The sequence below is a fragment of the Triticum aestivum genome, chromosome 3D (genome assembly GCF_018294505.1).
Source record: "Triticum aestivum cultivar Chinese Spring chromosome 3D, IWGSC CS RefSeq v2.1, whole genome shotgun sequence".
NCBI lineage: Eukaryota > Viridiplantae > Streptophyta > Magnoliopsida > Poales > Poaceae > Triticum > Triticum aestivum.
This window is the reverse complement of record NC_057802.1, coordinates 114,710,174-114,724,984: the sequence shown is the minus strand read 5'-3', so window position 1 is coordinate 114,724,984 and position 14,811 is coordinate 114,710,174. Positions and strand designations below refer to the sequence as shown.

The following is a 14,811-nucleotide window of genomic DNA, read 5'->3' as shown; positions in this document are numbered from 1 at the left end:
AACCATTGACCAGCGGGGCATGACCATAAAACATATCTCTCAAATAAATAGAACAACCATTATTCTCGGATTTAAATGAGTAGCCATCTCGAATTAAACGAGATCCAGATACAATGTTCATGCTCAAAGCTGGCACTAAATAACAATTATTGAGGTTTAAAACTAATCCCGTGGGTAGATGCAGAGGTAGCGTGCCGACGGCGATCACATCGACCTTGGAACCATTCCCGACGCGCATCGTCACCTCGTCCTTTGCCAGTGTCCGTTTATTCCGTAGTTCCTGTTTTGAGTTACAAATATGAGCAACCGCACCGGTATCAAATACCCAGGAGCTACTACGAGTACTGGTAAGGTACACATCAATAACTTGTATATCACATATACCTTTGGTGTTGCCGGCCTTCTTCTTGTCCGCTAAGTATTTGGGGCAGTTCCGCTTCCAGTGACCACTTCCCTTGCAATAAAAGCACTCAGTTTCAGGCTTGGGTCCATTCTTCGACTTCTTCCCAGTAACTGGTTTACCGGGCGCGGCAACTCCCTTGCCGTCCTTCTTGAAGTTCTTCTTACCCTTGCCCTTCTTGAACTTAGTGGTTTTATTCACCATCAACACTTGATGTTCTTTTCTGATCTCCCCTTCCGCTGATTTCAGCATTGAATATACCTCGGGAACGGTCTTTTCCATCCCCTGCATATTGTAGTTCATCACAAAGCTCTTGTAGCTTGGTGGAAGCGACTGGAGGATTCTGTCAATGACCGCGTCATCCGGGAGATTAACTCCCAGCTGAGACAAGCGGTTGTGCAACCCAGACATTCTGAGTATGTGCTCACTAACAGAACTGTTCTCCTCCATTTTACAGCTGGAGAACTTGTCGGAGACATCATATCTCTCGACCCGGGCATGAGCTTGAAAAACCAGTTTCAGCTCCTCGAACATCTCATATGCTCCATGTTTCTCAAAACGCTTTTGGAGACCCGGTTCTAAGCTGTAAAGCATGCCACACTGAACGAGGGAGTAATCATCAGCATGCTGCTGCCAAGCGTTCATAACGTCTTGGTTCTCAGGGATTGGTGCTTCACCTAGCGGTGCTTCTAAGACATAATCTTTCTTGGCTGCTATGAGGATGATCCTCAGGTTCCGGACCCAGTCCGTATAGTTGCTACCATCATCTTTCAGCTTGGTTTTCTCTAGGAACGCGTTGAAATTGAGGACAACGTGGGCCATTTGATCTACAATACATAGTGTAAAGATTTTAGACTAAGTTCATGATAATTAAGTTCATATAATCAAATTATTTAATGAACTCCCACTCAGATAGACATCCCTCTAGTCATCTAAGTGAAACATGATCCGAATTCAACTAGGCCGTGTCCGATCATCACGTGAGACGGACTAGTCAAGATCGGTGAACATCTCCATGTTGATCGTATCTTCTATACGACTCATGCTCGACCTTTCGGTCCTCCGTGTTCCGAGGCCATGTCTGTACATGCTAGGCTCGTCAAGTCAACCTAAGTGTATTGCGTGTGTTCCGAGGCCATGTCTGTACATGCTAGGCTCGTCAACACCCGTTGTATTCGAACGTTAGAATCTATCACACCCGATCATCACGTGGTGCTTCGAAACAACGAACCTTCGCAACGGTGCACAGTTAGGGTGAACACTTTCTTGAAATTATTATAAGGGATCATCTTACTTACTACCGTCGTTCTAAGCAAATAAGATGCAAAAACATGATAAACATCACATGCAATCAAATAGTGACATGATATGGCCAATATCATTATGCTCCTTTGATCTCCATCTTCGGGGCACCATGATCATCTTCGTCACCGGCATGACACCATGATCTCCATCATTGTGTCTTCATGAAGTCGTCACGCCAACGATTACTTCTACTTGTATGGCTAACGCGTTTAGCAACAAAGTAAAGTAAATTACATGGCGTTATTCAATGACACGCAGGTCATGCAAAATAATAAAGACAACTCCTATGGCTCCTGCCGGTTGTTATACTCATCGACATACAAGTCGTGATTCCTATTACAAGAATATGATCAATCTCATACATCACATATATCATTCATCACATCTTCTGGCCATATCACATCACATAGCACTTGCTGCAAAACCAAGTTAGACGTCCTCTAATTGTTGTTGCAAGTTTTTACGTGGTTTGTAGGTTCCTAGAAAGAACATTTTCTTACCTACGTATGACCACAACGTGATTTGCCAATTTCTATTTACCCTTCATAAGGACCCTTTTCATTGAATCCGTTCCGACTAAAGTAGGAGAGACAGACGCCCGCTAGCCACCTTATGCAACTAGTGCATGTCAGTCGGTGGAACCTGTCTCACGTAAGCGTACGTGTAAGGTCGGTCCGGGCCGCTTCATCCTACAATGTCGCCGAAACAAGAAACGACTAGTAGCGGCAAGAAGAATTGGCAAACTCAACGCCCACAACTGCTTTGTGTTCTACTCGTGCATAGTAACTACGCATAGGCCTGGCTCATGATGCCACTGTTGGGAATCGTAGCATAATTTTAAAATTTTCCTATGCTCACCAAGATGCATCTATGGAGTCTACTAGCAACGAGGGGAAAGGAGTGCATCTACGTACCCTTGTAGATCGCGAGCGGAAGCGTTCCAATGAACGTGGATGACGGAGTCGTACTCGCCGTGATCCAAATCACCGATGACCGAGTGCCGAACGGACGGCACCTCCGCGTTCAACACACGTACGGTGCAGCGACGTCTCCTCCTTCTTGATCCAGCAAGGGGGAAGGAGAGGTTGATGGAGATCCAGCAGCACGACGGCGTGGTGGTGGATGTATCGGGTCTCGGCAGGGCTTCACTAAGCTTCTGCGAGAGAGAGAGAGAGAGAGAGAGAGAGAGAGAGAGAGAGAGAGAGAGAGAGAGAGAGGTGTTGCAGGGGAGGAGGGAGGCGCCCAAGGCTGTTGTTTTTTGGCCTCCCTCCCCCCCTTTATATAGGCCCCCTGGGGGGGGGGGGCGCCGGCCCCAAGAGATGGGATCTCAGGGGGGGCGGCGGCCAAAGGGGGGGAAGGGGTTGCCTTGCCCCCCAAGGCAAGGGGGAACTCCCCCCCCCCTAGGGTTCCCAACCCTAGGCGCATGGGGGGAGGCCCAAGGGGGGCGCCCCAGCCCACTAAGGGCTGGTTCCCTTCCACTTTCAGCCCACGGGGCCCTCCGGGATAGGTGGCCCCACCCGGTGGACCCCCGGGACCCTTCCGGTGGTCCCGGTACAATACCGGTAACCCCCGAAACTTTCCCGGTGGCCGAAACTGGACTTCCTATATATAATTCTTCACCTCCGGACCATTCCAGAACCTCTCGTGATGTCCGGGATCTCATCCGGGACTTCGAACAACTTTTGGGTTTCCGCATACATATATCTCTACAACCCTAGCGTCACTGAACCTTAAGTGTGTAGACCCTACGGGTTCGGGAGACATGCAGACATGACCGAGACGCCTCTCCGGTCAATAACCAACAGCGGGATCTGGATACTCATGTTGGCTCCCACATGTTCCACGATGATCTCATCGGATGAACCACGGTGTCGAGGATTCAATCAATCCGTATGCAATTCCCTTTGTCAATCGGTATGTTACTTGCCCGAGATTCGATCGTCGGTATCCCAATACCTTGTTCAATCTCGTTACCGGCAAGTCTCTTTACTCGTACCGCAATGCATGATCCCGTGACTAACGCCTTAGTCACATAGAGCTCAATATGATGATGCATTACCGAGTGGGCCCAAAGATACCTCTCCGTCATACGGAGTGACAAATCCCAGTCTCGATCCGTGCCAACCCAACAGACACTTTCGGAGATACCCGTAGTGCACCTTTATAGTCACCCAGTTACGTTGTGACGTTTGGCACACCCAAAGAACTCCTACGGTATCCGGGAGTTGCACGATCTCATGGTCTAAGGAAAAGATACTTGACATTGGAAAAGCTTCTAGCAAACGAAACTACACGATCTTTTATGCTATGCTTAGGATTGGGTCTTGTCCATCACATCATTCTCCTAATGATGTGATCCCGTTATCAATGACATCCAATGTCCATAGTCAGGAAACCATGACTATCTGTTGATCAACGAGCTAGTCAACTAGAGGCTTACTAGGGACACTTTGTGGTCTATGTATTCACACATGTATTACGATTTCCGGACAATACAATTATAGCATGAACAATAGACAATTACCATGAACAAAGAAATATAATAATAACCATTTATTATTGCCTCTAGGGCATATTTCCAACACTTATAAGGGAGGTTGTTTCCCCACATGTATAAGTATGAGAATAAGAGGGACATTCACGCGCGCTCCTCCTTCGCCGCGCGCCACGCCTCGGCACGACGCGCTGCGTCATGGGTTGCGGGAATTAGCCGAGCCGATGTCTAAATTTTTGCCACGCACGACGGGTATACGAATGGTCACGCGGGAGTCTGAACGACGCACCTCTTCGGCTGCAAACTGTTCGCTTCGTCTCCCTCTTTTGCTTCACCTCCCGTCGCTGCCCTCTCGCCTACTTCTCTTGTGCCTATAAAATAGAGGTTGCTCCTCTCCGGAGGGATACGTCAAAACATCATCTTCCTCTCGCCACCGAGTTCCTAAGCACCGAACTACTGCCACAATCTTCCCCATGCCGGTTTGCGGCCTGCACCGCAGGTCGGGACCGTAGGCCTCTGAAATCCCACCTCTTTGAGTCATGTACGGGAGAAGGGTGATAAGGTTTTTGGGGAGCGCTCTGCGCGACTACTGACCGGTTCATCACGGACGGTACGGACACCGACGACTACTTCCCCAATGACGACTTCTTCCCCGACGTCGACAACCTCTTCGACGACATGGCCGGCGAGGACCTCGACCCCAAGACCGGTGCTTCTGTCGCTGCTCCGTACGTCTCCGTGTTCTTTTTGTTTAAGATCTTACTAAGCTTCTTGCTCTAGTCTTTCTTGTTCTAGCCTTTGTCCTACATATGCTCTGTTCTGGTTCAGCCACTTCATATATGCAGATACTTTTTACCTTCTCTATGTCAGATTGCATGACTTGCTTTATCTCTGTTATAGTAGTCATGTTTTATCTAGTATTTCTGTTCATAAAATCAAATGGTAAATTGCTCATATTTCCAACATATAGTATGTGTTTGGTACGGATCTTAACATCCATACTCATAAAACTGTGTGCTATATGTAGGAAATGCAGCGCGCGAAGGCTTGGTTGATAGTTGATATCCCTGTTTAGATAATTCTCTTTTTATGTTGAGGTTAACGATCTGATTTAACTTTTTTATGTAATAAAAATCCATTCTCCTTTTAAATATAAGATTTGCTATTTCTCATGTGCTTGAATTTTTTTCCGCATCAGTCACTTTTTTCCTTCTTCCTTCCCTATTGGATGGACCTCACTGGAGAAGCTTGCCGGAGAAGAAACTAGCTCCACCATCTATCTTACGGTGAAGTAATAGCCCCATTATCTATCTTAGGGGTGGATGTTGCAAGGGATCACCGGAGATTTTCATGGGTGGCACCGGGCTTAGAGGGATGGGTGGAGCAATGGCTAGCAACAACGGTGGGTGGGGGGGGGGTGTTGAGGGGAGGGTGGGGCGACGAGACGGTGCACGGAAGTGCGTGCCGGTTGCAGGTGGTGGAGGCCGGCGATTAGGGCGGGGTAGGCTGGGGCGTTCGGGATGAGGATGAGGAAGAAGGAAGGAAGACGATGAACAGTAACACGATTTATTTTGGATCAAGATCCGACGGTTCATATAAAAAGTGACTGATGCAACTGTTTCTTTTTCAGCTCACAAATAGAGCCTCCCTTCAAATATATTGCACGCAATTTTTTTTGCATAGTTTAAAAATATAGTCTATTGCACAAATAACAAGTTTTCAGATAGTGATGTCAATGTATTGATTGCTCATTACCAGCGCGAGCACATGTACATCACTTCCTCCGTTCCTAAATATAAATCCCTTTAGGATTTCAGTGCGGACGAGCAAAATGAGTGAAATATGCATTCTAGAATATATTTATATACATTTGTATGTAGTTTGTATTGGAATTTTTAAAAATATTTATATTTAGGAACGGAGTGAGTACAAAACAAAGATCAAGACTTTGTGTAGATAAAAAGTCTTCTCCCATTCTTCATTTGTTGGTACAAATTACAAGTTTTCAGACAACGTATAGTCAAGGAGTGATTACTAACTACCGGCCACGCATGGATCAGGACCGTCCGGCCGACTCCGGACATCTTTAGCGACCACCTTCTCCCGCGCTAGCCTTCTCCACGTCGGCCGTTTTCGCCGCCGCCTTCTCACCAGCATCATCATCAGCGGTGTCGCCGTAGTCTTTTAGCTCGTCTTCGCTGCACACATCGTGGGCGACGTCGTACGTGGCGTGCAGCCCGACGAGAACGTAGTAGATGAGCATGATGGCGGTACAGGCGCCGAAGCGGACGAAGGCCTGCGAGCCGAGCGAGCCCATGAGGAACAGGTTGGTGGCGATGGAGAGCGAGGGCAGCCACGGCACGAGCGGCACCCCCCACACCTTGGGCGCGCGCGCCGCGGGCACCATCACCTGGATACCGAGCGTCCCCAGCAGCCACGCCGGCACCAGCACGACGTAGCCCTCCCACCGGTCGGGCCTCGTGCCCCAGTACGCCGCGATGCCCGCCGACGAGGCGATGATCACCAGCAGGAACACCAGGAGCCGCAGCGCGTGCGTCCGCGTCGTCACGCCCCTCACGTAGTACCGCCGGACGAGGAGTGCGGTGGCCATCATCATGAAGATGAAGAGCGTGCTGACGGAGAGCAGGCTGGAGAGCACGTCGAGGCTGGAGAAGAAGCCGATGCAGCAGGCCGCGGCGGCGATGAGTATGTTGGCGTTCACCGGCGTGCCGGTCCTGGGGTGCACCAGCGCGAACACCGGCGGGATGATGTGGCTCCGCGCGATGTGCGTCGTGTACCGCGCCTGCCCCAGCGCGCCCACCAGCATCACCGTCGTCATCCCCTTGAGCGCGCCCAGCGCCACCACGTACTGCGCCCAGTGCATCCCCACGCTGCTGAACGCCACCGAGTAGGCGGCGCTCCGGTCGATCGCCGTGTACGGCTGCATCATGCTCAGCACCAGCGCCATCACGCAGTAGATCACCGTGATCACCGACATGGAGCCCAGCAGCCCCAGCGGTATGTCCCTCGACGGGTTCTTGACCTCCTCCGCCATCGTCGCGATGTTGTCGAAGCCGCCGTAGGCGAAGTACACGATCGCCGCCGCGTGGAACACGCCCGGCACGCCGTTCGGCATGAACGGGGTCAGGTTGCTCGGCTTGGCGTGGATGAATCCTGCCACGATGACGAAGGCTATCACGACCACGTGTATCGCGGACGCCACCCAGTTGATCCGGGAAGTGCCCTTGGCGCTCAGGATGGCCATGGTGGCGGTGACCGCAATCACCACCACCGCGATGGGGTCAAGCTCGTTGTACCCCTCGAGGAGCGACGTCTGTATGCGCAGCGCGCTCGCCGGCTTGTTGATGAGCGAGGCGAAGTAGGACGTCCAAGAGCGCGCCACGGCGGCCGTGCCGATGATGCTCTCGAGGATAAGGTTCGCGGCGGCGATGAAGGCCGCGACGTCGCCGAGCTCGACGCGGAGGTACGCGAAGGAGCCGCCGGCGACGGGGATCTCGACGGCGAACTCGGTGTAGCAGAACACGGACAGCATGGCGGAGAGGCCGGAGACGACGTAAGAGAGCACGATGGCGGGGCCGGCGTGGTCGTGCGCCTCCTGGCCGGTGAGCACGAAGATGCCGGCGCCGATGACGGAGCCGAAGCCGAACCACGTGAGGTCCCACCACGTGAGGCAGCGGCGCATCTCGTTCTCGCTGCGGCGCCGCAGCGCGCCGAGCTCGATGGCGTCGGTGGAGCGGCCGGTGAAGCGGTCGCGCAGCCTCGCGGGGGTCGCGGCCAGCGCGGAGCGGTACGCGCCCCAGCTCGCGAACGACGGCTCCGGGAAGAAGTCGTCCCTGCGCCACCGCCAGTAGCCCCTGCCCTCGGCTGCCGGCTTGGGCGCGTACTGCTCCTGCGGCGTCTCCGCGGCCGCCATGGCTTCGAGCTTCACTCCTCGCGCTCACGCTCACGCTCGCACCCTGGTGTGGACCGGAGATGGAGGAGGGAGTGTGGTGAGATGCAGCTGCAGCCTCCAGCCGTGTAGATATGTGGCCCGAGCGTGGGTTGGTCAGTGAGCGAGCGAAACGTCTTCCTTTGTAGTCTTGCGCTCGACGAGTCCCTATCTCCATTTGGGTCATCGCATGAGCCATTTGGATCTTCTTCTGTGTGACGCCGAGCGTTTCAGGCAAACCGGCGAGTCGCTGTTGCTTCTGGATGGACGCATTGCATTTTCATTTTGCAATACTTACTGCAAGCAATAGGATCCGTTTGTAGGAAGGAAGTGGAGAGAAGTTCATAGAGAGTTGGGATGTCTGAAATCTCAATTGATGTGGCCTGCTTCTGCATCTCCTTCTCTTTCGAGCTCTCTCCCTTTTGACGTGTGATGATGTGAACTGGCTGATGCAGTGCACACATTGGAAGCAAGTTTACATTAAGCTGGCATGACCTTGCCCTGTAATCTGTTTGCGGCTTTCAATATTGGCAAGAACATAACATAACATATTATGGCCTGGTTCTAGAGAAATTGGTCAGAGAATGGGCTGGTGAGCTGATCTAGTGTAAAGGGACCTTTGGCCTAAATATATAAATTTGGAACCATGCTCTTAGCATGGTTCTGAACTGAACTTATGTGCCATTTTTGTTTTAACGCATCGGTGTCGTGCACCGATCTCTGATGGCTTCGACAAGGCATTTTTTTCTTCAAATAAATAGACGTGGGAGTTGAGTCTGACCCTTGAAAACTAATCAGAAGTGGGTGGGCAGCAGGCTCCGCACCATTGTTGGACAGCTAGAAATTTGTCAGAGTAGAAGCACGCTGATGCAGTGCTAAAATAATGATAATAAGAGAACATGTCTAGATTATACCTGGCCATGGAAAACCCGGCCCAGCCCGGTCTTGCCCACGAGCCGGGCCTGAGACTAAATTTTGAGCCTGAATTCCAGGTTAGGCCGGGCTTGGGCTTGACATATGTGCGTTTTAGGGAAGAGGTCAGGCCCGAGGCCCGACGGACTTTTCCACTGATGGGACGGGCTTGAGTCTGAAATTTAGGCCCAAAGGCTGAGCCAGGCTGGGCTTGGGCCTAGGTTTTCTCCTACGGGTTTTTTAGGCCCGGCCCGAGTTATGGCCAGGTATAATCTAAATCAGCTGAACCCCACACTCCCCCCCTTCAAGGCTGTTCGGGCGAAATCCCCGCCGCCACCCCCGTCGTCTCCTCTCATCCTTTTCATTATTGTCGCCAGCGGGCGGCGGGGGGCATGCCTTCTCATGCGGCAATCTCTCACGCGAGGAGCTCTCCAACCACGCGGCTCAGCGGCCCTAACACATCACGGCGTAGTCGATGGAGCTTGGACGTCGGGGCAACGAACATGGTGTGCTAGGCGGTCGTTGTGTTGCATGGGCAATCCATCTGGAGGCGTGTGGTGATGGGCCTCTGACGCCCGAGTTTGGCGGCGATGGCTCGGGGGCTGGTCGACGCCGGCAACGACGAAGTAGCAGCGACAACAGTGAAGCAGCGACGACACACGCGGCACGAAGAGGTGCATCGGCGGGTTGTGAGGGGTGCTGCTAGGGCTTGCAGTCGCCATGTCTTTGCGTCGTTATCGTTGTCATCATCGGCCACAAGGTTTTTGGAGCATGTGCCCATGAGATGGCTCCCGGCGATGTTCAACTCTCTGCGTTATGTGATAGTTTTGTGCTTGCATGCATATTTGATCGCGTGGTGATATGCACGAGAGATGTGCATGCGAGCGATTACCTTCGGGCATGAACATCATGTAACGGTTCAGATTTCAATTTTGCATGACCATGGTGTGTGGATGCCTTCCATGCAACCTCCTCTTCTTCAGCAAAGGGTGGTGGCAACATACATTGTCTTCGGCTTGGTAGTGCTCTTCGTGCATCAGATCTCGATCTCGAGAGTGAAAACCCCAGGTTTGATCTTCGATGGTTGCACCCAGCAATGATAGCGTTTCACGGTTGTGTCCTTATAGGCATTGCTTTGGACGTGCCCTCCAGGTAAAAACTCAATATTTGACTTGTAGTGGTTGGGTCCCGCAATGGCAGCGCTTGAGCAATGTTATCTTCTTGGAGGTGTGTTTTCGTGGAATCTTTCTTGTAACTCGTTTGCTCCCAAAGATGGTGGATGGTGTTGTCGCTGATCCACTCTGAGTCGTTGGTGGTGTCAGCTTTCTTTGTTTTTCCTTCTTCCTACTTTAATCTTTTTCTTTAGTCGTGCCCATCCTTGATGTTTAGACGAAGTCCTGATATTGTATTGTTGTAGAGGCAAGATGTAATAGTATCATCTTGTATTAGTATATTAATGTTTGATGAAAAGATCAGCAAATCATTTGTATCAGGATTCATAACTCACTACTCAGCAGCTGACCAGCCCGGAGCCACGGAGGTCTGCTGAGTCCCCATGATACCATTTAGGGTGTGTTTGATTGCAGAATGAAGTGAAATGGCATGTCATGATTTCCTTGCACTGGAATGGGTCGTCATTCCTGTGTTTGATTGAGCACGTCCGGTGGAATGGAATGGTTATGTCTGACTGTTTGGTTGGAGATCTGCCCTCATACTAATAATTTACAGGATAAATTCACTCACGGGCATAACTATATTTTTCAACAACATTTGAATTTCACAATAATTTATCATTAACATATAACCTGATGTTCATGTAAGATTTGTACTCATGGACGGACCGAGCATAAAAGAAGTACGTGTTACAGACAGACCGAGTGCGGCTGTATAGATGATACAGACACACAGCACAAGCATAGTTTTATTACAGGCTAAAAAAAACTAGTGACCGCCAAGGCGCAAGGCTCCAAAGGTTGCAGGTCGTAAACAAATCCTAGCGCCGGATCGTCCAGTCGATCGATCGGTAGCGTACCTACGCTACGCTCTCAGCAACATGGAATAATGTATGGTTTGTGCACGGACATGATTGGCCAGTGTCCGATCGAACTCGCTGTAGATTCGCCCGTGCCGGCACCTTCCTGGATCGTTATCTATCCCCTTGGAAGGACGTGCGTGGATCCAAACAAAACGACCGGGCAACCCGGGCAGGCGAGCAAGGATCCAAAGCCGTGCCCGTCCCCCACGTCCGCCTCGCGGGCCACTCCCGTTGAAACGCCGGCGTGCGCCGTCCCCTTGCGCCTGGCCCCGCTCGCGCATCGGTCACGTTTCATCGCTTGCTCGGTGGCTCGGTTCAGTGCCCACGATTCAGCGGGTCTTGCTAGAGTCATGGCTCATCGTCCTCTGCCCGTCTGAACGTGCAATGGGCTAACCGGTACGACCCGCATGCGTGGATCATGAGAATATTTGAGAAAGACAACGGCGTACGTACTAACGAAGTTTGTCAAAAAGAAAAGAAAAAACACTATCGGTCAGTGAATCCAGTGCGAATTGGTTTTCTTCCTTGCCTAACCCAACGGATTGAGCTTTCATCCGACAGCTGCTACGACTGAAATTGGAAGGTTACACGACGACTTGTTGCGGGCGCGCGTGGGGTGGGCACGGGGCGGAGTCTACGTACGCTTGGGGAATCAGGCAAGTAAAGCTTTTTGTTCTTCGGTGCTACCCGTCACGCTCCTGTAGAGAGAGACAGCGGGCCTTGTTCCATGCGGAGACGAGCTGTTTCAAGACCGTGACGCGAAGATGAATGTGGACAAAACGAGCTCGCGTGCTCCTTTGCTTGACAATGCCACACTGTCCATTATTTCCTGTAGCTAATTGACACGGTTTTGTCTAGTGGTTGTTTTGTTTGGATAACAAAGTATTTGAAACAAATTTGATCAAAAACCGGTTTTAGAGGATTTTGGGCTTGATGACTCTTTGTGTTACTTGTCGAACATATGGTTTGTGCATGTATATTGTATAGCCCGGCCCACCTCCTAGTCATTGTATAGTTGAAGTTGTGGCCCACTTTATACTCCATATATATGTGCGCTATGCACCGATCAATATATCGTGAAGCATTGCCAAAACTCCCGTTCCCAACGTGGTATCAGACCTACGATCCTTACCCTAACCCTTGCCGCTGCCGCCGTCGCCGCTGTCGCCGCGTTCCCACGCCGCCGCCCACGCTTCCGCCCACATCCCGCCGCGCCGCCCCAAGCCGCGCCACCACCCCTTTGCCGCGCCTCTTCCCCGCGTGCCGCCGCACCCCCGTCCCCTCTCGGACTCATGGCCTCCCCCGGTTCCTCCGGCACCACCCGCAGCCGCCGCACCAACCCGTTCGAAGGTCCCGACCCCGTCGTCATCCGCGATCTCAACATCCTCGCTCGGGTTCCCATCGTTCTCGATCATCTCTCCTCCACCTACTATGCTTGAAAGACGTACTTCTTCCTTGTGTTCCGTGAGCACAACCTCCGGGATCACATCGATGGCTCCGTGGATTCCCGCTTCAAGGAGGACGATGAGGAGTGGACGTCCATCGACGCCACTCTCATCCGTTGGTTCTACACCACCATCTCGAAGGACCTCTTCCACACGGCGGTCTCCGCCAACGATGACGCTCACGCCGTTTGGACCAAGCTCAACGACCTCTTCACCGACAACGCGCTCCAACGCAAGGTTTTCTTGTACGGCGAATTTTTTGGGTGCCAGCAGCTCGACTCGTCTGTTGACGATTATTGCATGCGCCTCAAGAAGTTTGTTGACGAGCTCCGTGACCTCAGTGAGAAGGTCTCCGACGAGCTTCTTCTTAGCACCCTCATCGCCGGCCTGAACGACGACTTCGGGAACGCCGCCTCCAACATCCCTCTTATCACCAACCCGACGTTCCCCAAGATCGTCGCGTACCTGAAGCTGGAGGAGAGAAGGATGCAGATGTCGCGCACCCGGGCCACCCACACGGCCCTCACCGCCGGTACCCGCGGCGGTGCGCCGCCCACCGCTCCGGCCCCCCGCCGCGGCCCGCCCCGGGCCCCTTCCAGGCGCCGCCCCCGCCCGGGTTTCCATACCCGCAGCCGCCGCAGGCCCCTCCGCCGCCCCCCGCCGAGCAGCCGCAGCGCCGTGGTGGCCGCCGTGGCCGTGGTGGCCGCAATCAGCAGCAACCGGCTGCACACGGCGGGGCGCCGCGCCACCAGCAGCCGCAGCTCCCGTCGGCACCCTGGCAGGCCGGCTAGAACCCCTGGACGGGGGTCGTTCACGCGTACTCCGTGCCCATACCGCGCGCCCCCGTTCCCGACTTCTTCGGCGCCCGCCCGACCTCTCATCAGGCGCTTCACGCGGCTCCTCAGCCGTACCCGCCCGCGCCGCTCTACGGCCCCTCTAGGGCCTATGGGCTGCCCTCGGCCGGTGGGTTCGCGGCGCTGCCGCCGCAGCCGCTACCGTCGGCCCCGGCCCTCCCGCCGGCGCCTTGGGACCCCGCGCTTCTAGCGGCCCTCCACACTGCCCCCACGCCGCAGCAGTACACTGGCGGTGGCAACTGGTATATGGACACCGGAGCCACGACTCACATGGCCGCCAACCCCGGTAACCTTCTTACCGCTCACCCCGTTCACACCGCTGCTCGCATTACCGTGGGCGACGGTTCTTCCATGCCTATTACTCATGTCGGTCATGCTGCTTTTCCTTCTAACTCCATGCCATTATATCTTTCTAACGTACTTGTCTTTCCTGACATCATTAAAAACCTTGTTTCCGTTCGTTCTCTTACACGTGAAAACCCTGTCACCGTTGAATTTGACATGTTTGGCTTTTCTATTAAGGATGCCCGTACCCGGATGGTGCTCCACCGATGTGACAGCCCCGACGAGCTCTACCCGGTCCACTCATCCACCTCCTCCATCGCTGCACCCATGGCGCTTTCCGCCGGAGTGGACCTTTGGCATGCTCGTCTCGGTCATCCCAACACCGCCACCCTTCGTCATATTCTTCGGAGTTTTTCATTCACGTGTAATAAGATCGACGAGCACACTTGTCATGCTTGTCGTCTCGGCAAACATGTTCGTCTTCCTTTTAGCACTTCCTCGCATGTTGCATCATACCCGTTTGAGTTAATTCATAGTGATGTTTGGACCTCTCCTGTTGCTAGTAACACGGGCTATCTTTATTATCTTATCATACTTGATGATTTTTCGCACTATGTGTGGACCTTCCCGTTACGGTGAAAGTCGGATTCTGTTGCCACTCTCATCGCGTTCTACTCCTATGTCTCCACGCAGTTTGGACGTCCCATTCATGCATTGCAAACAGACAACGGAAAGGAGCTTGATCACCTTGCGATCCGCAACCTTCTCGCCACACACGGCACGATTTTTCGTCTCACTTGCCCGTACACTTCGCAACAAAATGGCCGCGCTCAGCGCGTGCTTCTCACTCTTAATGACTGCGTCGACACCCTCCTCTTTCACGCCAACGTGCCACCACGTTTTTGGCCCGACGCGCTTTCCACCGCATCAGTACTCATCAACATTCGTCCTGGTCGCACTCGCGGGAATTTTGCACCTCATCACCTTTTTTTCGGCACGTCACCCTCCTATGCTGAGCTCCGCATCTTCGGTTGCCTATGCTACCCTAGCATCGCTTCCACTACTCCTCATAAGCTCGCACCTCGCTCCGTGGCCTGCATCTTTCTCGGCTATCCCCCCAACACCAAAGGCT

At 52.9% G+C, this 14,811-nt stretch overlaps 1 protein-coding gene across 1 annotated transcript; it reads right to left on the bottom strand.

Annotated features, from left to right (window-relative positions):
- Positions 1-6,104: 6,104 nt before the first annotated feature.
- On the bottom strand, positions 6,105-8,279 carry LOC123077760 (cationic amino acid transporter 5). The gene has a single exon (XM_044500081.1). It carries the CDS (start codon positions 8,131-8,133, stop codon positions 6,286-6,288), a length of 1,848 nt encoding a protein of 615 aa, XP_044356016.1. The 5' UTR covers positions 8,134-8,279; the 3' UTR covers positions 6,105-6,285.
- Positions 8,280-14,811: the final 6,532 nt, after the last annotated feature.